This window comes from Amia ocellicauda, chromosome 3, assembly GCF_036373705.1.
Source record: "Amia ocellicauda isolate fAmiCal2 chromosome 3, fAmiCal2.hap1, whole genome shotgun sequence".
Taxonomy (NCBI): domain Eukaryota; kingdom Metazoa; phylum Chordata; class Actinopteri; order Amiiformes; family Amiidae; genus Amia; species Amia ocellicauda.
In genome coordinates this window covers 671,805-697,061 of record NC_089852.1, presented here as the reverse complement: position 1 = coordinate 697,061, position 25,257 = coordinate 671,805, and the positions used below count along the sequence as shown (strand labels likewise).

Genomic DNA, 25,257 nt, shown 5'->3' with positions numbered 1-25,257 from the left:
ACTGAAGGTATCTTGGTGCAGTGTGGTCGAGACAGCGGTAGGTGAGGGTCAGTGTCTTGAACTGAATGTGTGCCGGTATCGGGAGCCAGTGGAGGGAGCGGAGCAGAGGAGTAGCGTGTGTGAATCTGGGCAGAGAGACACCAGACGAGCCGCAGAGTTCTGGATGAGCTGCAGCGGCGGGTAGTGGATGCAGGCAGGCCGGCCAGGAGGGAGTTGTAGTAGTCCAGGCGGGAGAGGACCAGGGACTGGACGAGCAGCTGAGTCGAGTAGTCGGTGAGGAAGGGACGGATCCGGCGTATGTTGCTCAGGAATAATACAATATATATTCATATATCTGCTGTATTGTGCAGCACTGTGTGGTCAGACACAGTATGGCACGAGTGCTACAGACCAGAGAGGAGCCCAGAGCAGCTGGCGACAATCGAATCGCAGAGTGGGGGTGCTGCTGAGAAGCCTGGTTTCGATGTGTCAGCAAGGATGGTGGGGGGGATTCACATGGTGGTTTTTTAAACGAAGCCTTTCATCAGCGGCAGGAGGAACAGATCCGCTTCGGCCACAAATCCCCTCAGAAACCAGGGTCTGGATTCTTTCATTTTCAATCTGCTTCTTTTCACCTTCCTCCTCTCTTCGGGACAGTCCGTGTGGGTCTATCGTGTGGGGTGAGGTGGAGAGCAGGGCATGGGCGGGGGGGCGGCAGCGTGCACATATACGGTAACACCAGAGCAGAAACTTAGCACTTGCTGAACGATACTGTAGGAAAGCACGTGTGAAATGTGGCAGATGGTGTAGTATTTGTTGAAATGTTGCAGGAAGCGTGTGCTGCTCTGTGATCATGTGTTACAATGTCATTGTTTTAGTGTTGATTTGGAAGTGTTGTACTTCACTGACTTCTATTTTTATTAAATAATAATAGAACAGTTCACACTCATCTGAGCTCCAAAAGCAATAGAAAGTTATTTAACCATTGAAGGCGAGTCGGAGAAGTTGCAGCTCGATGACTGACAGAGCCGTCGTCTCGTGTGTGGTCGTCTTTCTTCAGTTATGACAGTCGCTGTCTGGACCGCTCTGTGCTGCTGCACCAATCGCCTTCTGTGTTTTTTTAATATACATGATTTCTTTTTAAAATCACTTCCTGATGTGGAGTCCTGGCGAAAGCAGGTCATTAATGAGTAAGATGACCAATAACTAGTGATGTAAGAGTTCCAGTAAGTTTGTGCAGGATCACTGCCAGGAACTACAGGATTGATAGTTCGGTGAAATGTGAGAAAGTGTCTTTGTGTGTCTGTGTGTCCATGTGTCTGTATCAAAGCAGGACGAACAGTCGTGCTGCCGGCTGTGATCGATGGTTTGGCTCTGGTGAACATATCCTTTGTATTTCACAATGTTTCATAAGTGAAAGTGGGTCAAAGTCTTTGGGGGGAGTTAAGAGTAAGAGGCTGAGCAGGAGGTTGTACATCTGTTTGTTTGGCGTTGTGTATTAAGATGTACACCCAGGCCTGGCATGCGCTGTGGAAGTCACCTCTGTGTGCAGTGGCCACGGCTGGGCCCGACTCCAAACTCTGACCTGCCTGCCCAGCTGCAGAGAGTGAGATGTGTCAATGGCTGTGGTCAATTCTGTACGCTATCGAAGCCATCAAAGTGCGTCTCAGCTGGCGATGGATTGAAGGAGGCAAGCGGGTGACATCAGAGCTGAAGTCATTCTCTCCCAGCTCGGGAGCCGTGAGGCAATCCAGGATGAGTCAGCGTGTTTGTTGGCTGTAGTTCTGGATGCAGACGTTGTCCTCCTCATCAAAGTGAAGAGGAGGAGGAGGAAGAACGTGTCCTGGCAGTCTTCTTCTGCTTCCAGAGCGCAGCAATAGTCTGTATTGAAGCCGGCAGAGTTTATTGGCTTGGCAGACACTTTTACACAGCGTGGTCACCGAGAGCGGGAGGAGAGAGGCAGGAAACTTCAAAGCCCACAACGCACTCAAGACACAGAGACACGGACGCCAGTTGTGTTACAAAAAAGATGACTTTATAAAAAAATATTACACTCACATTGCATGCACAAGGGAGGTCATTAAATAGAACATAAATACTTTAAATTACACCCCCTCTCTCTCCGCAGCGAGAGGCGCAGGAGCCCAGACCGGGCCGCTGCACAGATCGCACTTCCAGCCACACGGGTTCGCTCTGCCGCGTTGGCCCCTGTTCAAAACCGCTTTTAGCTGGATCCAGTGCTGATCGGGATTAAAGGGGAACCTCATTAACACCAGACGGGGGGAATGAAAGTCTAGAAGCAGACCTGTTTCAGGTGAAGCTCGTGTTTCATGCATTGACATGTATTGCTGGTGTTTGTTTACATGTGATCAATAAAACACACCTGTACAAAATAATCCTTCCACTTATTTACAAACACTGCGACTGAATCCTTCGTCAACACAATAATAATAATAATTTATAAGTGATTAAAATATCAGTGTTCTGTGGTTTCGACTTCTAAATCCATCAGGTTAAACAGTTATTGCATCATCGCACACCTTTCTCAAGGACTGTTACATCTCAATTCAATGTCACGTGACCAGAATCCACACAATCCTCTGACACTGAAGCATCGTGGGCCACAGCCGGCAGACTCCCTGTCAGAGGAGGGATTTAGAAGCAGCGAGGGTGATTAAGTTCAGTTTTTCCCTTGGACAGTAAAGCAGGCTCCTCCACAGTCATTTGTCTTTGAGTCACCTCTGTAATTGCATTAGGCCTCCCGAAACACAAACGCACTAACGCAAGCATGGGCCACACTCTGTCTTCATCGGTCGCAGAGAAATGTGGCGGCTGACGTGAAACGACAAGGGAAGAGTTTGGTAGACCATCATGAAGTAACGAAAACATGTAAGATTTACGGCATATGAATATAATATCCTGTGTGATGTCCTGGTTGTGGGGGGGGTTGATGTGTTGAGATAATAATCCCCCAGCAGAGGACACGGTTATCAGAGAAATGCTCGTAGGAGTAACAGACTGGAAACAGAAAAGTGCTGGCCTGCTCTCCATCTCTCTCTCACACTCCCTCTCTTCTCACTCCTCCATGTGCAGTCAGTAAAGCGAGTGTTTAAACATCATTAAAAGACCATCAGGACAGCCTGTGTTTAAAGAAGGAGCCAGAGGTTTCACTGCAAACTAAGCTCTGCCAAAGAAACGAAGGCTTGTTGTGTGGTTTGAGTGTCCCGCCTTCTCTCTTTCCTTCTGTCCTTGCCTCTGTGCAGTATGAGCTTTGCTGTTGCCAAACACAAGAAAATAATATGCATATTCCAACTCCAGATTTCAGAGCTGTGGTCGCCGCTGGGGTGGGTGAGGGCCTGGTGGAGAGAGGGAGAGAGGGAGAGGACAGTCTCAGTAGCATGCACGTTCACTGCGGCAGCAGGGAGGATATGAAGCTGTCGGTGGGGAGAAAACTGGTGCAGAAAGTGCTCCAGCGACCTAATCGGCAGGGTTTTAGGAGCCCCAGGAGAGTGATTCACACACAGGCAGGGGCTCTCAGGGCCTTTAAGGGCAGCTGGAGAACAGAGGGGGGGGGCAGGGTGAGTTTAGGCAGCGCTGGATGGGAGACGAGGGCGTCCACCCACTTCTCCACAAAGGAAGTCATTGGTTCAGTTTTTAGTCAGTTTCGATTGAAAAGGGCGTCCCATGTGTCCACATGAACCAAATAAAACAAGGATGTCACAGTTCACAATAAGCCAAGAGCGAGTCGCTGAGGAGTCTTTCAGTCTGAAGAATAACAGTGACAATAATAATGATAATATATAACCATGAAAAAGTAACAGTCAGGATTTAGTCTGAAATTGCAAACCAAGTGTCCACAGCAAGAAAATAGAAATATGAAGTGTCACTTTGATTTCAAAGATAAAAACGCAGAGAGACTGAGCTCCACTGAATACAGGGCAGTGAAGACGCAGCCCTGAACACAGGGGAACACGCTGAACACGCTCTATCACGTGAGGGATTCATGTTTCCCAGTCTGACCATTGTCCCCCTTCCGGCTGCTCTGGTTTGGCCAGCTCTTCAAAACGCAAAATAACAAAACAAACAAAACCCGCAGGCGTCCATTTTCTTTGGAAAAGAGAAAGAGGACAATCGCTCTCCCCTCACCCTCCGCCCTCACTCCTCGTCTCTGCACGTCTACACGTCTGTCCGGAGGGCCCGTGGCGTGCGGTTGGTCCTCTCCCCAGAGCCCTTGCTGCGCAGCTTGCGGGCGCTCTCCTGCGCCAGCCGGTACTTGCCCAGCATGGCCTTGTGTTTGCGCCGGAGCTTGTCACTGCACCAGACGCGCTCGCAGTACTCCTCCACGCGGGGCAGGTTCGAGGGCCCGATCAGCTGCATGATCTCCTTGAACCAGGAGCGCCCGCCCCCACTGCTGCGCTGGGCGTGGCAGGGCGAGGGCAGCAGGGGCGCGCGGTAGCCGGCCCAGTCGCCGCCCTCCTCCCTGGCGATGAGCTCGCCCAGCGTGTCGCCCCGCAGCACCTCCAGGGCCAGGCGGGCCAGCGTGCGAGTGAAGCCATGCTCCCGGGAGCGGCACACGTACACGCCCTCGTCCTGCCGGTGCAGCCGCCGGAACAGCAGGCCCTGCTCAGTGCGGATCACACGGTCGTCCGTCTTCACCTGCGGGGGGAGGGGAGAGAGTGGCAGGCAAGAGGGAGAGTTGGGAGGATGGAGAGCGAGAGGAGAGACAGAAGTAGAGGAGAATTAGCCACTCAAGAGACCTCTGGGTTTTAGAACTTGGAACTCAAACTCAAATCAGTTCCATGGAGCTTCACTGTCACAGAGTTCCAGCAGCTGCAGGGATGCGCATGTGCGTGTGTGCACGTGTGCGCATGTGCGTGTGCACGTGTGCATGTGTGTGCTGGCTGGGTTGCGTGTCCTCACTCACCTCCTCTCTGTGGTCGTCCCTCTGCACCAGCCATGTGACGCTGGCCTGTGGGGAGCGGGGGGTGCACTCCAGGAACGTGCTGTTGTGCTCGGTGCCGAACACCACCCTCTCCTCGCCCGGCTCCAGGTCCTCCACTGCAGGACACACACACACACACACACCGATCAGAAAAATAATCGTCATCATAATGCACTTCAAAGCGGGAGATCTAGTCTATCGACATGGATTATGGATTCATCTTTTTATGAACAGATAGGCAGCGAGTCTCTCAGCCGCAGCTGTTTCCACTGTGTGTAGGAACCCTTGTCAGTGGACTTGGATTAAAGAAATAAACACCATAATAATAACAATAATAATGATATTGTAGAGTAGCGAGACAGACTGATTAAAACCACTGTCAAAACAAAGCAACATATCAGACATAAACATCGAGTTTAAAAAGAAAGAGAATATGCGCAGTGCTGCCAGAACAATTAGAGTCAGTAAGAGAGCATTCCCCAGCCCCGCCTGTGTGACGGTACACAGCCCTGCCCACAGTAAACAGCCGCTGTCTGGGAGTCTGTCCTCGTTGTGCTGGGAATGCCGTTGATTGATAAGGCTGCTTTTAATCTCGACGCTTCAATGGAGGGACACGTCTGTGTGTGTGTGTGTGTGTGTGTGTGTGTGTGTGTGTGTGTGTGTGTGGGTGTGTCAGCCCAGGGATTTGGCCCGGTTGTGCATTGTGCACAGTGCTAATCTGTCTTGTTCCTGGCTGCTCTGAGCTCAGAGGTGAGGCTGCAGCCGAGCGTGGCGACCCACCCGCCTCTCCACTCGGCCCGCTCTCTCTGACACAGTCTTTCAGCGGGATCTCGTCTCCTTTGTCCCCCTGGACGGACGGTGACAGATCTGACGCAGGTGGCTTGACTGCTGCGAGCCCCACCCCACCAGCTTGTGTTTTAGGTGCCTGTGTCCTGACGTGTACCTGCCTGCCTGCCTTCAAATACTGCATCTCCCCAGCGCTGTGGGGAGGCAGGGCAGAGCGGAGAGCACCGAACATCAGCAGTCAGCCCCTGACTGTCTGGAAACAATCGCTCAATCACTCACTCAATTTGAACTTGGAATAGCACCCCTCACAAAGTTGCCACAGAGCGTTTCATACATATAAGCTCAAAGTTTGTTTTGTTAATGCAAAAAAAGTACAATAAAGAGTAAACCACTGAGCCCAGAGGAGAGAAAAGACTGTTATAGGAGAGAATACATCTCTGACGGAGCAGTAACCAGTGGGAAACAGCTAGGAGGTCCCTCACTGCCAAACAGCGGGACAGCGTCTCCTTACTGGGACAGGGTGAGGCGCACCCCCCACAGCTCGAAGTCTCGTCACACACAAGAGCAGCAATACACTTGAGTAGCTATGTCTCTGCTTCTCTCTCTCTCTCTCTCGTTCACGCTTAATCTCTCAGTCCATTTCTCTCCCTCTGCCTCTGCCTCTCCCTCCCTTTTCCCATTTCCTACCACCTGCCCCCGTGTCTCCCCTCTTCTGCTCCCCGCCCTGCACTCCTCCACCTCTCGCTGGGCCGAACTCGCAACATATTTAGTGTCCCCATCTATTTCCGCTTAATGAGAAAAAAGAAAAGCGTCGCAGTGACCCATCGGTTCAGTTTGCGAAACCCTGACTCTGCTTTTTCTCCCACTTTTTATTCCACTACTGGTTGTTTGGTTTTTCATTTTTCATGGGTGGAACTTGTAACATGAAAGTAAAATCTTCAGAATATGGGTCTCCTGTTTCGCACTTCCTCCTTCCCTCGTTCTCTCTCTCATTCCCTCTTCCTGCTTTCCCTCCCCCTTCCCTCTCTCTCACCGCTGTGGTTCTGGTCGACGCAGTGGTGTGCCGGGTTGCCGTGCCGGATGTCCTGCCGGCGGTAGCGGCGCTTGCCATGGGGGGTGTAGCGCGTGCAGGAGGTGCCGTCCCAGGCGCAGTAGGGGTCTCGCGCCAGGCAGCACTCGGCGCAGGCCTGTCCGTACGTCTCGCAGCGGTGCAGCCTCACCTGGGCCACGCCAACGGCCGAGCCCACGAACAGGGTTTGCTGTGGGGGAGGAGAGGAGAGGAAGAGGAGATCTGTAAGGATGTGTAGAACTTTGATTAAAACAAATGGAATCTCTGAGTCGCTGTGGAATTATTACGGAGAGATGAGCGAGACACCTGGATTATAAATACATTTCATTTTTAAATTTATTCTTTATTCTTTTTTTCCTTGAACGATGCAGTTTTGGTGCTTAGCCTTCTCCACAGTGCCAGAATTAAAGGGTTAACAACTCTGTGTGGAGTATTCCAGGTTCGTCCATATGCACATAAATACACTTACACACACACACACGATGTATATTATATATATGTACACACACTGATATAGAGAAGTGCAGTGGAGTGTTTATCGTGATTCACAGGAGGACGGGTGCATTTATCTCTCACAGTATCTCTGGGTCTGTGTTTATCTGCTGTATAAATCTCTGTCAACCAGGAGGAAGTGGCGTCTCCTTATGCAGCCCATCTGCCCACACTGTTTATTCAGGATATATATACCATGTAGATCAGACATGTATCATATATAAACGTCTCTCTGTGCTTGAGGCCCCAGATCTGTTAATGGATTCCGGGACGTTCACCACACTGATGACTAAAACAGCGTGCTGGAGGAGCGGCGCTGGGCACAGCTGGGTTCGAACACACAGCCGACGACTTCACGGAGGAGATGACGTGACGTACCCGCTTCACCGAGATCTCCATGGATGTGATGGGCGCCGGCACCTGCAACCAGAGCAGAGTACAGCGTCACTCACAGCAGAGCAACAACAGGGCAACACACGCACAATGGGGCAACACACGCACGCACAACAGCAACAACGGGGCAACACATGCACAACAGGCCAACAAGGGGGCAACACACGCGCACATACACACACACACAACAGGGCAGCACACGCACCACAGGCTAACAACGGGGCAACACACGCATGCACAATGGGCCAACAAGGGGGCAACACACGTGCACACACTACAGGACAGCACACGCACAACAGGCTAAAAACAGGGCAACACACACACAATGGCAACACACGCAGAACAGGGCAACACCACACACAACAAGGCTACAGACTTGGCAGGGGGTAGGGTTTGGACCAGGAATGCCAATCAATCAATCAATCAATCAGTCTGCAGAGGGGTTGGGGGGCAGCCTACCTTGAAGACCTGCAGCTCCTCCAGGGTCACTTCCTCTGTGTCCAGAGAGTTGCCCCCGCGCAGAGAGATGACCTTCAGCACTGTGCCAATGTCTGAGGGGGGGCAGGTGGTTCAAATCAATCCATCAATCAACCAATCAGCATTTTGTACAGCGGCCTTCACGACAAGCTACACCCATAGCGTCTTATAACACGACACATAGTAGAGTCGACACAGCCGTCATGCCGTCCGCTCTCGCTCACCTGTGCCGATGAACATGACATCGTACTGCCCATCCTCGGCCTCCACCCGGTCCACCACGATCTGCCGCGGCCGGTAGCCCAGGTTGGTCTTGACCAGCAGAGGCTGGCGCAGGGCGGGCGTGACGGGCTGCACCATGAGCGGGTGGCTGCGGGCGAACTGGAGCACCGCGTCCGGGAAGTCCTTGGTGCTGCCGAACTGACGACCGGGCTGGCTGATGATCTTACTGGGGCACTGCAGGGGAGAAAGGGAGAAGAATGGAAAGAAGATGAGATGAGAGAGGGTGTGTTAATTAGTGCTTTCGTTTTATTGTTATAATATTTTCCAGATGTCTATCTTGCCACTTATTTTTTAAACGCATTCATATTTGTTTTCAAACTTGCAGGGAGTTACTGGAGTATTTTACAAGTTCTCTCTCTCTCTCTCTCACACACACACACACACATGCCTCCAGCTAAAAAAATATATTTTAACACAGATAGACTCATGACTGTGGAGACACTTTTAGACATGTTGTGATGTTCAAAGTCAGCTGTGGCTGCTGATGCACTGAGATGCTAAATAAGACACGGTTCTGCGTTCTCTGCTCAGTTGTGTGTTTCTGCTCATTTTGTTCTGTCAGTTTGAAACTCGTCAGCATGGCCTCCGATCGCAGTGCGTTGGTGTGTGTCTCCGTGTGTGCTGTCGCTGTCCAAGGCTTTGCTGCAGCTGCTCTTTCGTTGCTGTTCCCTGTGATCACTGTGATTGGTGTAACGAGAACTCACCACGCCAGGCCGCGGGTACGGGACCCGGCCCTCGAAGGCCCCCCACTGGTAGTCGGGTCCCTCCTTGTGGGCAAAGGGGCCATTGAAGGCCTCTCTGATATCGGCCATGCGGTACACACACACGGCAAACCCCTGGAACACGTTACTGAGAGAGAGAGAGAGAATTAAAGACTTCATCAAATTTGACCATCTTGTTCAATTTGACCAGGCATTAAAGAAAATGTGGAGACCCTCATGTAGTGTCATAGCAGTGTGGTGCGTGCACTGTAATTCAGTCTGGCTTGGCATCTTCACAGCGTCAAGCAGAGACCTGTCTCACCTGATGGTGCTGAAGATGGCGTAGACCTCAGGGTTCTTCTCGTCTTTGGTCCTCAGCAGGAACACGTCCTCTGCAACACAAACACAGCGACGGTCTGAGGAGCAGCCCTGAGGCGAAGGCGTGGGTCAGGAGTGTTATCCAGTTGTGTTGTGAGAAGTGTGTCGAGCCCAGTTGTGTTTGGGAACAGACACCATGCTGGCTCTCGGCAGAATGACCCTGTGTTCAGTGTGTGAAGTGCGGTGGAGTCAGGGGTCAGTGTGAGGGTCGAGTGTGCGAGTGTTTGAGTGTGTGTGTGTCAGGCGGCCCCTCTCACCCAGCTGGTCGAAGTGCGTGTCGATGCCGTGTGGCCCGGGCACGGAGCACACCAGCCGCGCCTTGATGAAGGTGCTCCACTTGTTCACCAGCACCCGCTGCCCCCCCGCGTCATTCTGCAGCCATGGACAGAGACAGGAGAGGGACGGTCAGGCAGGAGAGACACACACAGAAAATCCACATAGAACACAGACAGACAAACTCTGTTGGCCTCTCTCTCTCTCTCTCTCTCTCTCTCTCTCTCTCTCTCTCTCTCTCTCTCTCTCTCTCTCTCTCTCTCTCTCTCTCTCTCTCTCTCTCTCTCTCTCTCTCTCTCTCTCTCTCTCTCTCTCTCTCTCTCTCTACCCCAGCCTTGGACAGGTCTGGAGTAGTGCAGGAAGCTGCGCAGTCAAGGTCAGCAGAGCGTGGAGAGAGAGAGAACTCAACTCGGGGTGGGGGGGGGGGTGATCCCAGGCATTGCTCTGCAACACACAGCCCTGCTTCAGCGTCATAATGTGCAGCGAGATGAGAACCAGCGATGGAGACGAATGACAGAAAACACACTCGATGTTAAACAGACCCACAGAAAGTAATGGCTTTGGTTCCATGTGGAGTAATTCACAACAGCGCCGCAGCTCCCAGTGACGTCAGTATGTCAGGAGCCCCCGAAACAGCCCTGCGGTGCACGGTGCAATGCAGCTGCCCGGAGACTGAGGGTGCGAATCTCATTTCCTACTGAGAACAAGACCCACCAGATGAACCCCAAACAAGCCCTCAGCCAGTCGGGAGATCAGGTCTGTAATCAGGGCACTTGTCCGTCTCATGCATGGACACAGCGACTCCCGCCTGGGACTACGATCCAGTTAGTTTTCTAGGTAACCCCAAAATGTTCCAATTTCTGAATACTGGGAAGACCCGTATGAGTTATTGACCCGTTAGGTGAGACAGTTGTTCTATGAGAGGAGTTCTGGAGGGAAGTATAACTGGATTCATCCAAAACCCCCATTAAATTTTTTCCAAGTCTTTATAATGATTTAAGGGTTAACCTAAAGACAAATCTACCGTGCATCTCCAGGAGAAGGTCTGCCGGAACCCCCCCACTCCCCAACTGTAGAGGAAGTGACGTCACATGCCCCAGGTATACATGCCAGTCCCCGACTACAGCGGTGAACTCAGACACCCCCCTCACCGCGCACACTCTCCCCACGCGGCTGTAGATGGCGCCGGCGCCGCTCTCCGACTCCATGGCTTTCTCAGTGAAGAAGAAGTAGACCTTGTCGTTGTCGCGGTCGTCGGTGTCCGGGATCAGATGAGCCGCCACGAACCGCGGGTCTGAGGGGGGCGTGGGAGAGGATGGACGGACAGAGACGCACAGGGTCACAATCACACACACCTGCTATTATGTGATAGAATGTATGTATGTTTCTATTTATGAATGTGTGCATCTGTGTGTGCATGTAAGTGTGTGCGTGTGTAAGTATGTATTTGTGTACCTGTGTGTGTATGCATGTATGTACGCGTTTATGCATGCATGTGTGTGTGTGTTCATGTATGTACATGTATGTTTGTACCTGTGTGTGTATGCATGTGTGTATGCATGTATGTACGCGTTTATGCATGTATGTGTGTGTGTTCATGTATGTACATGTATGTTTGTACCTGTGTGTGTATGCATGTATGTATGTCTGTGTGTGTATACCGTGCAGTAGGCGCTGGTCGGTCTCAGTCCTCATGGTGGAGCGGCTGCCCAGGCTGCGGAAAATGACAGCGTCTCGCCCCAGGAAGTCTGCGGTCAGGCCCGTGTACAGCTCTCCTCCTGGGGACACAGGGAAGGACAGAGTACAGTGATGTGGTAAACAAAATGACAACAAAATAAATGTCTTTGTGTCTTTCTGTTATCCACACTTTCTTTTGTCCCTTTCTTTTGTTTTTTCTGCTCCTTTTAATATTTTTCTCTGCCTTTTCTTCAAACCCCTCTCTCTTTCTCTCTCTCTCTCTCTCTCATCCTACCACATCTTTACTACATTTCCCGGTCTGTTCTGCATGTCATTGGGCTCGGTCATGCTGTAAGCTGGCTCCTGCCTCTGACTGCGGGTCGAATCTCTCTGGGGCCGTGTGTGTAAATGTGCGCTGGCTCTAGTTCAGAGTGCTGGGGGGGGCGGGAGGTGCTGGCCGTATCCGCGAGTCTCTGTGCCAGCACTGCACCCTGGAGCAGAGACACACGGACACTGGGACTCGCTCACTGAGCTGCTGTGAACTCTTTACTGGAACAGGGAGAGCACAGTAAGGGGGGAGAGAGTGGGAGAGGGAGGATCGCAGACCGTTTTACCAGATCTGAGATTTTGCAATAAAAACATAAAACACACACCCTGCAGCACCCATTCAAAGTCATTTCTTTACGAGCAAAACAACAACGGAGGAAATAATATGGATAATAATGAGACAAAGGAATCGCTGCCTCCCCTGGGGTCTCAGCCGCTGGCACAGCCTGTGATTCACAGAACCGCACAACACTGCAGCGCAGGGTGGGAAAGTGTAGAGAACTGCAGTGTTGTGTTGTGCTGTGAAGTGTAGCAGAGTACTGCCATGTAGTTCCCAGTGAACAATATTCAAAGACACCAAACTACACAACATCAGTGTGGCAGTCGCCCTCGCAGCACCGAACACTGTCTCTGGCAGCAGGGGATGCAACACAAAGCCACTCGGTGCTGGTGAGGTTCTGGTGTCGGCGTTTCCGTTCGGTTAACCACGGCTCTCGGGACGTACCAATGAAGGTGCTGGCGAAGGGGTGGCTGGGATCGTGAGGGCATTTCCCCCGGCCGTCCTCCACGTTGGTCGGGTCCATCGTGAAGGCGTGCTGCGTGGAGAGGGGGTACACAAACGCACAGAGACCGGTGGTTAACACACACTGTCATATTTTAATTTGTGTTTACTAGTGTGTGTTGTGGAGGAGCTGGCAGTTTGTTACACCAATTTTCTCCATGACTGGAAAATGATTGCATGTAAACGCCACGAGAAAACAGCCATTTCTACGTAGAAATATGTGTGTGTGTGCGATTCCTTTGTTCAGTCCAGGCCTGGATGAACTTGTCTTGAACTTGGCCGCTCTGTGTGTCCGCTCCCTCTTTCCTATTGTGTATGTTGGTTGTGTGTCAACAGCTGTAAAGAATTTAAAGAATAAAAGACAGTCACGACTGTCCTCAGCTCACCAGAAACCTGCCGCAGTAGTAGGGGTTGTAGTAATACGAGTAGTAGTGGTAGTAGTATGTACAACCAGAGAGAATGAGACCTTCCCTCTTTAGGAACTTGATTCCCTGACCTGAGCACAAGTAACACACAGACCGTAAAGCGTTTTTTCTTTCTTTCAAGCGTGGCTTTCCATTAACACAGTGACGTGTAATCTCACAGGTCCAGTTCACACATGAGGGGTAATCAGGCGTGTGGATGAGGTTAAGGCCTATTAAGACACTGCTGGGGAACAGCTCCCAGACCGAGCGGAGCAGGAAGCATGACAGGCCGTGTGTGGATCCCGGAGGCCTGCGGGGGTCTGGGTTGTATCGGCTCCGCTCCCAATTCCAGGGATGTGAACTACAGAGAGGAGCGCTGGGGGAACTGGCAGCCTCGACGCTCTGCGTATCAGAGTACCACGCAGGCGTGCCCTGTGGAGCTGCTCACTATTAATCATGGCCAGGCTCATCTGCCGACACGGGAGAGATGTAGAAAGCACACACGTGTCCACGGAAACAGGCACTGGATATATATCCGCATTTGTCTTTATATTTTACACACTATGAGCCCACGGCACAAACAGTACAGCTCTGAGGACGGATGCAGCTCTGACTGAACACACTGCTGACCGCCCCCGGCCACAGGAGTCACCGTAGCACGGCCAGCGGAGGAAACCCCAGCCAACTCTGAGCTCACACAACCCCGGCGTCTCTCCTCCCTTTCTCTCTGCGCCTTTTCCTCTTCTCTCCTTCCCCTCTTTTCTTTATCTCTGCCTAGGCCTGCCCCTCCCTCTCCCTGTGCGACTCCCCTCTCTCTGCTCTGAAGAAAAACCCGCCTGCGGTGAATCAATGTCAGACGTGAAGAGGAAACAGACCCCCTGTCTGCTGCTGATTAGCACAGTGTGTGAGAGTGTGTAGGTGTATTGGGGTGGGGGTGTTGTTCTAGAACATTCTAGAACCTCAGAATTCTGCCAAGTGAAACAGAGAGACCCATTCCGATGTCCAATACGAAGGGCTAGTGGCGCCGCTGATGTAATGGCCACACAATCTCTCCTGGGTGTTCAGTCAGCACACAGCCAGAGAGCTGCCACACAAGGCCCCCAGCCCCCCATGGCCCCTCTCCCTCCCTGCTGCTGCTCTGCGTTGGGCGTACAGCATGGGAAACATTATCTCCCCAGCCTCTCCACTGTCCCCCCGTGGGGGCAAAGATGAGGATGAGCTCAAAGTGGACGGGAAGCAGAACTAAATGCTATTGACGTATGAAGGCTGACCCAGAATAGTTAACAGCACTTACGCGTTACAACACTGAGCCGCGAACAAACCCTGGTCTGCCGGCGGGGACGTGCCGTGGAAGTCTGAGTCACGGTGGCGTGGAGCACAGCGTAGGTGTGATGAACCCAGGACGCAATCGGGGAAAAACCCAGCCAAAGCATGTCAGACCGCATGAGGGGAGGCAGGCATGACAACGCACACAAGGCGCCATTGAGCGCAGCTCCTTCAGCAGGGAGGGGGGGAACCCAGCGGGCCTCTCTCACAGACCGGACCCGTCTGAATCTCAGCAGACGGGGGAGGCTTGTTGCAATGGTGTTTTAAATAAAGTAATACCGAGAGGAGGGGTATGGCAGAGATGGACCGCACCACCCCCAGAGCCAGGACCCCTACAGCTTGATCATTAAGGACCCTGTATGAGGGTGGGGGGGGCTTCTGACCGAGGGCTGACCATAAATGTGCAGATCTGGGGAGGAGGCACTGTGCTCTAACGAGGATGAGAGATGGCCCTGTTCTGCTCTCAATGGGCTCTTTTACTCGACCCAGCAGCGACAAGCAATAAAAGAAAAAAGTGAAAAGCTGGGGGTCATGTTGGGCATTAATGACGCCGCATGCAGCTGCACTTTATTACACTTTCCCAGCGTGATTCATTTCTGGCCTGAGCCACCTCTTTCATTCTCTCCTTCCCTCTCTCCTTGTCTTTCACTCTTAATTTGTTTCCACGCGCCAGTCGTATTCTGCACAGACCTCTCTATTTTTAACGGTGTAACACTTGTAGTGTTAGACACACTGCAGACGCGCACACACTCGTTATCCGCCGGCCGTGGCCCCATCAGCACTACACAGGCTCGGGCATTTCAGAGCGCCACACTGGCGAGCTCCCTGGGGCAGAGGGTCTCAGGGAACGGGTCGGCACAGAGGACTTAGCGCAGGGGCCGACTGGGACACTTCTCTGCCAACAGTGGGCTATAGGGATCACTTAGAAGTCATTATAAACTGACTAATTCTACTGCCAACAGCGGTGGAATAAGATTGGCATGTCTAAGAGCTTTATTTTAAATGTCTTATTCTCTTCTGTAGCCCCTCAAATATTGCAAGTAATGGTCAGGACTATTGTGACACAGTTTAATGGGTGAAAGCTCACCTGAACACCTTAGACAAGCCCCGACCAGGGTCTAAACATACACAACACACACACATACATTCACACGCACACACACGGACACACACACGCACCGTGACCTCTCACCTCTCCCCGGTGACCCACGTAGACGAAGGCGCACATGGGCTGGAAGGCTCCGGTGCCGCAGGCCAGCAGGTGGGTGCGGTTGAAGGGGTGCAGCACCCGCACGTAGTTGGCGCATTCGCTCTGGAAGAAGACAGACCAGTGTCAGAGTCACATAGACAGAGACGGAGCAGACAGACGCAGCCCTGCACCGCCCCCGTGCCCGAGAGCTGGGGGGCTTTCTGGTCTTCATCCTGGCTGGGCTCTCCTTGACTAAACGGGACCAATAACTCGCTTCATTAGGACAAGCAAACTCGTTGTCCAGGAGGCCACACTGCTGACTCTGTCGATGTTTAACGCTATTTGAAAAAGCTGCCAGACTGAGGACTCCTGCAGGACCAGATTAGTGGACAATCACAAGATTATGCACAAAATGTGGGGAAATATATATGTACATAAATAAACAATCCTAGTTCCTGTAGCTCTGTGAAGTGTAGACAAAGCACGGGGACGCCCCGCTGCGGCCGTGATGACGTTAACGCTGAGGGGAAAGTCTATGAAAATTGAACTTGGAAGAGGAAACGTCGTGAGATACAGGTCTCTAAAATATCCGACAAAGACCGACATCATAAAATTAGAGAGAGAGAGAGAGAGAGAGAGATAGTTGAAAAAACTAAATAAATAAACTAAAATCCCTGTGATTTTCTGCAATTGTTTTCCCCCCACAGAGAGACTAATGTGCCAAGAAGCGGCGTGTCTACAACAGGAAGCCAGAGGTAGGGCCACTTCCTGTGTTGGCACGGCTTCCAGGAGGAGACAGAGGCTCTAGCTGCCCGAGCGGAAACTGGCCTGATGCTTCAACCACCACCCCCCCCTGCCCCCGACGCAGAGGTCAGGAGGCCAAACTCATCTGGGGCTCTGGGAGGAGACGGGGTCGCCCAGCTGCAGGGAGGGTACGGTTACTGAGAGGGCCGCGATTGTTTCCTGTAGGACGTAGTGGGAGACAGAGGGAGATTAATCTGCCGCAGCACTGGGCGGCCAACACTGGGTCTGCCACAGCAGGTGGATAAACTGCGTCTCTCTCAGTCTGTCTCTCTGGCCAACTGTCTCTCTCTCTCTCGATCCGTCTCTCTCCTCTCTTTCTGTGACCGTCTCTCTCTCTCTCGGTCTCTCTCTTTTCCGCACCTTCCTCGTCCTACCGTAGTAAAAATATGCACCTCTGCGGACCAGCCCTGCCTTGTGAAGTGTCTGCCCCAGGCCCTGCACACAGCGCACAAATCCGGGGGATAAGACTGCCGCTGGGTGGTGTAGATGTCTGCTCCTTTGTGTGCTTGGCGTTTTACCAACCATAATCTGTATGTTAAGGCTGCTGTATGTTAGTCACCCTCCACCTCCCTCTCCCTGCAGGTGCAAATCTGTCCAAGTAAAACAGAGTCTAATCTGGTAATTGTAAAGGAAAGCTGGTAGCCCCGCCAAGCAAAGCACGGCTGCCCTGGGGACGAGCCTCGGGCCGCACAGTCTGGAGTCTCTAACCCGCAGCAGCAGAGACTCATGGGGTGACACGCCACAGCACGAGTCGGCACTGAGCACAGCGGGTCCCTGCATTCAGTTGAATTCAGTTTTTGAGATACAAACTGCGGCCTTTGCACAATTCTTCTCTCTGTTGAACGATATCAGTCACAGTGGCTGAATTGTTCATAACATGCTCTCATCTGTCCATCTTTTTGTGGCCACACACACGCAGAAACACACAACGTCCCCAGTCTGCCTCTTTCGAGTTTTGTTTTTATTATTTTGTTGGAAGCTCTCACTGACACAGAGAAAACTGCTTAGAGCCAAATCCCAGGAATGTGCGAGAAGAGATTTCAGTTGCTCTTCTTGCTGACCGAGGAATTGAAGCGATCCAAGCTGGAGAGGGCAGGGGTGTGTGTGAGTCACAATAACCACCGTAGGCTTCTCGGGACACACGTGTGGAGACCGGGCCCTCCTGACAGGGTGCCCATTGTGTCAGGGACCGCTCAGGGGAGGTCCCCTCGTCTTTCTGCCCCCTCCCTCCCCGGGTGACGAGCAGCGCTGAGTGAATGAACAGTGATCGGCCGGGAAGCAATAACGCAGCAGGGGGCGCGGGGTTAATGAAACCTGGAGGACAAGGTCGCGACCCAGAGGGAATCACAATCCCAGTGTAAACAGATCGCAGCACCTCACCCGGGCCAGGGAGACGGATTACCAGGCCTTCAGATTAGCCCGATCATCACCCTCCATTAGGCAGCTAATTAGTGAGCTCTGGCTGCTTTGAGGATGGGGTTTGCTTTCCGAGAGGCTGAGGGGCAGACGGAGGCCCCGGGGCAGGGGGCAGACTGTCCTGGAGAGAAGAGGGTCTTGTCCCCCCAGCAGCGTTGTTCCTGAATGAGCGAACATGGACTGTGGAAGACAGGCTGGACTGGCATAGAGTGAGAGAGGGATGGAGTGAGTGTAGGGCAGAAAAATGAATCATTATTTATTGATCATTACTTTCAGTTTTGTTCCAAAAAGCGGGGGAAAGAGGGGATTACATGGCAGAAGAGTTTCAGAGCTGGAAGTGGGGGGGAAACTATTGCAAGGGAGCAAGAGGCTTTTAATCAAGTCTCCCAGTATGTGTGATGAATTTGGACACATGTTCAGACATTTTCCAATTTGTTTGAGTTGTTGTTGTTGTTGATTATTTTTGGTTGTGCATCGCTCACGTCTCAGTTCGATACTTTGCCGTCCCGTCCTGGTCCATGTCTCAGCTCTGGATACCTCCCTCACCTAAATTAATCTATCCTCACCACATTCTACAGGGGCACCATAGAGAGTGTGTTAACCAGCAGCATCTCCCTCTGGTATGAGAACAGTAACACCTCAAACAGAAAGGCCCTGAGGAGGGTGGTGAGATCGGCAGATAGGATTATTGGGGTCACATTGTCATCTATGGAGGACCTGGCTCAAAAATGCATACTGGCCAAAGTGACCAGCATCCTGAAAGACCCCACTCACCCCAGTCATAAACTTTTCTCCCTCTTGCCTTCGGGCAAGAGATACAGAAGCCTGCGTAGCAGCACTGTCAGGTTCAGTAAAAGCTTTTACCCAGCTGCAATTACATTGTTAAACATAACACTTCAATGACTGTACCCGTCACCTATTTTATCTGCTGCTATGCAAATGTGCAATCATATTTATTGAGGTTGTTGCAATATTAATACAATTGTCTCTCATAATCTCTCTCCCTGTCCCTCACAACTCTCCCCCCTCTTGTTGTGAATAATATATTGGTGAAATATCCACTGTTTATTTAGTGGTTTGTTGTTATTTATATCTGTGTTTTTATATGGAGCCAGGCTTGTAATTTCGTTCTGCTCTGCATCTTTGATGTCTTTGCTGAATGACAATAAAGAATATTCTATTCTATTCTATTCTAGCTCTGCCTGGAGATCCTTTCTTCCGTCTTGTTGTCACGCAGCTCTCAGTGGTTGACTAGTCGAGTTCCGGGAACGCAGTCTTTCTTTTCTTTTCTTTTCTCTAAGTCCGCTATCTCAGGGTGCGTCTTTGATCTCTCAGTCGTGGCCGGGGATCAGTCATCACCCTGTGGACAGGCTGCCTCTGAGAGGTGTCGGTCTGAATAACGACTCTGTTCTGAGCCAGGGGCGCTGAAAGACGCCGTCGCGGTGCTTAGCTGCGCCGCGGCAAAGTCCTGCGTGTGAAGACAGAGACAGACGTCCTTCTGCGGCATGCTGGAGTGAGACCGATCTCTGGGCTCGGCCGTCAACAGATCCCTGGTTACACAAAGCCAGCCCTGAGCGACCTCTCACCTCGCCCCTCTGACCTCCGGCAGTGGGACAGCTTCGCCAGAGCGGGTGATGCGAAAAAATAAATAAAAAACACAAAAACACCTACGCTGATTAGATTAGAGGGAGGATTCGGAAAGACAGGAATGTGCCACATCGGGGAGTAAAAAGAAAGACTGGGAGGGACTGGGACTGGTTAGATGCAGAGCCTTTCCTTACAGGCGTCAAACCAGACCCAGTCCCTCCCAGTCTTTCTTTTTACTCTCTCCTCTTCACTCAGACCCTGTATTAGAAAACCACAACGACACTTTCAGACAGGGAAGCAAAGCCCAGAAAAGGGGACTCGAACGGGACCCCGAACACGAGTCCAATCAGAGATCTAACAACACGGCGGTTAAGCAACCAGATCCAGGTCCGAGTCTCGAAGCCTCTTCCTGGAGTCGAGGAACGATCCCCCATCTGTTTCCATAACTTGCTTACGAAAGTAAACGGGCATGTGGCTTCCTCCGGAGATGTAGCCCAAGAGCGGAGCCAGTGCTGGGTGGTGTCCCAACTGAGGATTGGCAGATGTGGCCCAGCCCGGCGTTTACACTGCACAGACCCTCACAGAGCCGTGACACCGGGCAGCGCGAGCCCATCATTACCGCCCCGCTGCTTTCATGTTACGGCATCAGTCATTAGCGCACGGCCGCTCCGGCTTGCCCAACACGGCTATCGCGTTTCACAAGGTAAATACAGCCGCTAGCTCTGAGGGCGATAATGGCCATCACTTTAGGCTCAAAGCCAGTCTCTCTGTTTTTTTTTTCTCTTATTTATTTAAATAAACACATCCTTTCTCAGTTTTCACATAAGGCACGTCAGGCGAGTCACAATGCCTCTTTGTGCATCAGAGATGGGAATATCCTGCCATGGGTTTCCACTGCGAGCCGCAGGAGATGCCCAAATGTGTTTGGCAAGCTCCAGCCCCGTATAACTGATGGGGAGTGTGGATCTTAAATCTAAAAGGGTTTAACCTGTACATTACTTTAACTGGAGGAGGCAGCGGGAGCACAGACAGCTGGGCAGAGTTTCCCCACGCCCGGATTGGATTAGATTACAGCGCGCACAATTTAAGACTGCGTCGGAACGAATGACGACTCTGGGGAGTGCCGCGGAACGAGCCCGGACGGCTATCTGTAGGTATATAATTTCTCGGACCGTGGAAAAGACGGAAACGTATCGTAATTCTGTCTGGGGTCTTTCCCCTGCACTGTGTCCACCCTCTCACCTGCCACATCAAACGCACTCTCATTAACTCGAGCCATTGTTTCAGAGGGATTTTAAAACTCTATCTCCCATCAAGCGAGACACATTAATTCCTCTTTATGAATAGGAAGGGAAAAAGACGAATTACTGTAAACGATCCCAGATGGCTCCCCTGTTTCCCATTGTTAGTCTGACAGAACAGCGCTCTATCACTCTGCGTGGTTTTATCTCCGCAATAACAAGAGCCAGGATTGCTTTTCTTCCCTCCCGTATTAAATCAGTAATCAGATATTAAGAAAGGTTGCAGCTGAGAGATCGCAGCCCTTGCTCGGGACTGGCTGGCTAGGTTTTTTCAAAGTGCTGTATAGAAAGTATGGCAGCCCGATCGGTCCCAGCAGTGCTGTGTGCTTATGAGTGGGGTCACCTGAATGACTGTTAGCTGTGAGTGATACCGTATTATGATGATTTTTATTGTGTTGCTCAATATTTTCCACAGGGTACGTATTGCACTGGAGCACAAATTATTAAACCTGCAGACGGCAGACAGACAAACACAAATTCCACTGTCACCAGGCACCGCCGAGCTGTCACTCACCTGGGGATCTTTGCCCTTCGACACACAGTCCTCTCTGTTCCCTGGGAGAGGGGGCCAGTTGATCTGTGTTGAGAGAGAGAGAGGGAGAGGGAGGATCAGAGATCAGCACATACCGACACGGTGTACGCTACACAATTCTCTGTTACCGGGAGACTCCGCTGTATTCAGCATATAATGTTGCCCAGCACACTAAAGTGTGTCTCTTAATGGCTGTAATAACTAAAGAAAATCTCAATTTGAACTTCATTAGGTTGTTTATAACTGGCAGTTAAAATGTTTAGTTTCAGTTTTTACTAGCCCAGATGTTTGTTTAAGTGCCTTAAACTCAGCGAGGCGGAAAGTGGTTTCTGAAAACTGGCCTTGAACTTCCAGTTGATGCGTTTACTCTTCTGGGTGGGTTTTAAAAAATAAATGCCTCACTTTTAAAACGTCCAGTTTTGAAGCCATTCGCCTGGCTGCACGATCTGTCTGCCGTGAGCTTTGCTTTCTGACTGCAGGGTTTTCGATGCACAGGAACCCACCTGTCCTGTGAGTCACAAACCACCGGTTCGCCATGCCCAGAGAGAGGCTGTGTCTGCCTAACGCACAGCCCTCAATTAAACCGCTGTATCAAATCATAATCACAATCATAATCATCACATGCAACTCAGCAAAAACAAACACTGTAGGCACCACCTGAGGGCCGAGCGAGAGAGGAAGCTCAGATGCACCTGAGAGACTTTCCAGATAATTTCCACGTTGCATTTCCTGCGCTTCGCACCCTCCCAGCAGCTGCAGAGGCGGCCGGCCTTAATTTAGAGCAGGCACAGATTTCTCATTACAGGAACACAAGCAGCTCAGTCATTGACCCTGCTTTCCAGGCTCTCACCGAGTGTTGGAAAGTCTTTCTGTCTGGCTAAAGCTCAGTTTGAAAGGAGGGGATGGGGAAGGGGGGGGGGTGGGTGCACCGGATTTCCTCACTTTATCTCGGCAGTCTAGTCGGACTCACTAACAGACTGGAGAGGAGTGTGCATCAAGAGTTAACCCTATACACTGCACTGCAGCCTGTCTCCGTCTTACCTCCGACTGCAGAGACACAGACGGTCTGCTGGACTGAGGGGGGGCAGGGTACTTGAGAGAAGCACTGAATTGTGGGGGGTTTAGCCGGTGGTCTCTCTCTGTTGTCAGGGATCGGCAGAGTGTTTATATTGTAATATAATCAAATATATGATTTCTGATGCGAGCTTGTGTGGGAAAATATTACAATTTGGCATCCCGTATTTAAAAGAAAAACAATGCTATTTTTGTACATTTATTTATTCTTATATATATTTATGTGGAATTAGTTTTTTTCCTCACCACTCGAATGGGAATCTGACGCTGCTCACAAAGAGGCAAATATCTGCACCGCTGAGATATTCGCATTAGCGCACAAACCAACAAAACAAATCCCGACAAACAAAAGAAGAGACAAGCAGCTTCACTGTGGTTGAAAAATAACTCTGATCCCAGCGCGTAGTGATCCAGTTAGTTATGCAGAAGCCCTGGACAGATACTTTGGGAACAGACAGAGCCCCTGTGCAGACGTGGTGCAGTTCTTTGCACCACAAAGAGATTATTGTCCGTTTATTCTGGCAGTTTGGAAAACAGGCCACTTGAATTTGAGCACATGGACCCAGCGGGGGGAAGGAGGGAGGGAGGCCTGAATCCCCTGGGGTCTCCTCGTTAGGGGGTGTGATTTGCTATTTAAAGGCTGTAACGTGTAAACAACGGCTGCTTTTTCACTCTGGCTGAGGAAAATACAAAACATCCGGCTAAACAAGGTGAAAAATTTTAATAACTTATAACACGGTGGTGTAATATTGGCCGCCTGCCGTGGGTGTTCAGCTGTGACGCAGCCGGGTCTGTCCACGCTGTTCCTTGCATTGTCTGACTTGTTGACAGCGGGGAATGCAGATTCAATTACCAACATCCATTTCCTCCCACACTGCACAACACCTCAACTACACAGCCAAGAACTGGGATGCCTCCACCGTGGGCTCCGGAGAGACACGTGGGGATCCTCCAAAGACCGAAGTCTGAATTGGGGAAAGGAGTTGTCTGTCTCCATGTGCGTGTGCGTGCGTGTGCATACATTCACTTTCTGAGGCCTCCAATCGCAGCGTACACCATGCACACAGCTGATAAACCACTTCAGTTGAAGGCCTGGGTGTTATAGTTCTTCAGAGGGCAGACAGGGCCAGTCCCGGGCATGTTACTGTAATTTGGCTCCGAGATGCGAGGCTGCTCCCTCAGGGCGATGTTGAACTGTGTGTTCTTGTGAGGCAGCAATCTGTACGGGGGCTCCTTGTTTATGGTTCTGTCTTGAAAAGCTAACCGCTAATCCGCTAACCCAACACAGAAACACAGCTGCAAAACAACGCAGTATTTAAGTATTTAGCATGATTAGCATTAAGCGTGAACTTCCTTGGCCCAGTTAATGCAAATCTCACCCACGCTTTCAAAATCTACCTTCTTACTGCTTTCCATTCCAGCTGAACTGGGCATAATCAAATAAAACATGGATGAAATTAGGACGCCACGACTAGCACTGCAGTGCATTGCGTTTGTGATTTGATTGTGCTGAACTTCTCGCTCAGTGTTGCTTCAATAGACAAACAAATCAGACTAAGGCCCAGAGCTAATCAAAACTTTGACCTGCTGGCGAATGGCAAGTTAAGAACCTGTACTCACATACGAGCACACACAATAAGCGGCAGTGACATCATCCTCTTGCTGTCTTACTGACCAGGCTATCCTACAACTCCCCTTTCCCCATCTCTGGACTCCTGTGGCTCAGCAGAACGCCTGAACCTCAAGACCTACAGACAAGCCCCTCCGGCCCCCTCTCTGCCTGCAGACATGGCTCTCTCATCACCAAGTTTGTTAGTTCTTTAGCAGACGCTGTTACCCAAAGCAACCCACAGAGACACATGCATCATGCCACGCCTCTGATGCTCCCCCTCTACTGTACAACTGTACTCAGCCAAGCGTTCCAGGTTTGTTTGTTTTTTAAGTGAAATGTGACACAGGTTAACAATCAGTCCAGTCAAACCCTAAGAGAGATCAGGATAAATGAGGAGGTACTAAAGGGACTAGCAGAATTAAAATCAAACAAATCACCTGGGCCAGATAGGATATTTCCAACAGTACTTAAAGAAATGAGGGAAATTATTTATAGGCCGCTAACTCAAATATTCCAAATGACACTTAGAACAGGGGATGTGCCAACTGACTGGAAGACAGCAAATGTCAAACCAATCCACAAGAAAGAGGACAAAACTGACCCAGGAAATTACAGACCAGTCAGTCTCACCTGCATCACCTGTAAAATGTTGGAAAAAATTATTAGACTGAAAGTAGAGGAGCATCTTAATGAAAACCATATTCTTGGAGATAGTCAACATGGGTTTAGACGAGGCAGATCATGTTTTACTAATTTATTAGAATTTTTTGAACATGCAACTGCAGCTGTAGATCATGTGAAAGCATATGATGGGGCACTAAACTGGTCAGAAAAAGAACATAAAACCTGGGCAAAGAAGGAAGGAAGTGACACATTCACACAGCCATAGTCTGCCCAGGTGAGGAGCCAGGCCTGCGTCTGCTGTAGCTGTGCAGCAGAAAGTGTGAGAGGGAGGGGAATGGGTGTGAGATATATGGAGAGGCTGCAATATCACAGTAGTTGCAGTCTTGGCCGCCCCTCAAAGAAAACACAGTAGCCCTTCTCACTGCCTTCATTAATTGTCTCTGGCTGTGAAACAAGTTCATTTGGACGTTTCACTGCCTTGCAGGGGTCCCGTTTGGAGCTTTCTCTTCCTTCCCCCCTTGGTAGCAGACAAGCTTTTCCAAGACGTGTTTCATGGGGGCTCTTGACTCATTTTCCTTCCTTCCTACTTTCGTTCTACTCAATTCCCTCACGTTTGTTTTGGTACGTCTGGGGCCAGAGAAACCTGAGGGCCTGGGGCAAGCTGTATAAAATATCTTAAGTTAGGTTTTTCCTGGAGTTTAAAGAAGGCTGCATAGAGAGAGCCCAATCACACTGGAGCCAGTGCTCTACTTCAGGGAAAGCTTCTGTTTTTAATAGTTATGTTATTCAATACATAAGATGTACTTTGCAAAAGGCCACTGAAAAAGAAGA

At 50.9% G+C, this 25,257-nt stretch overlaps 1 protein-coding gene across 2 annotated transcripts in view; it reads right to left on the bottom strand.

Annotated features, from left to right (window-relative positions):
- Window positions 1-1,992: 1,992 nt before the first annotated feature.
- The window catches only part of sema3bl (sema domain, immunoglobulin domain (Ig), short basic domain, secreted, (semaphorin) 3bl), a 38,645-nt gene continuing 15,380 nt past the window's right edge, over window positions 1,993-25,257 (bottom strand). The window contains exons 3-17 of one of the 2 annotated variants that reach the window (XM_066697564.1): window positions 21,099-21,161; window positions 15,480-15,599; window positions 12,501-12,591; window positions 11,434-11,550; window positions 10,924-11,066; window positions 9,757-9,871; window positions 9,444-9,513; window positions 9,125-9,269; window positions 8,363-8,594; window positions 8,121-8,212; window positions 7,647-7,688; window positions 6,741-6,966; window positions 4,904-5,037; window positions 4,126-4,635; window positions 1,993-3,335 (exon numbers count right to left, since the gene is read on the bottom strand). In XM_066697564.1, coding sequence (XP_066553661.1) covers window positions 4,156-4,635; window positions 4,904-5,037; window positions 6,741-6,966; window positions 7,647-7,688; window positions 8,121-8,212; window positions 8,363-8,594; window positions 9,125-9,269; window positions 9,444-9,513; window positions 9,757-9,871; window positions 10,924-11,066; window positions 11,434-11,550; window positions 12,501-12,591; window positions 15,480-15,599; window positions 21,099-21,161 — 2,070 coding nt within the window. In that variant the 3' untranslated portion in view covers window positions 1,993-3,335; window positions 4,126-4,155. Of the gene's footprint in view, window positions 4,636-4,903; window positions 5,038-6,740; window positions 6,967-7,646; window positions 7,689-8,120; window positions 8,213-8,362; window positions 8,595-9,124; window positions 9,270-9,443; window positions 9,514-9,756; window positions 9,872-10,923; window positions 11,067-11,433; window positions 11,551-12,500; window positions 12,592-15,479; window positions 15,600-21,098; window positions 21,162-25,257 lie in introns of both variants that reach the window. The other variant, XM_066697563.1, reaches the window with a different exon arrangement.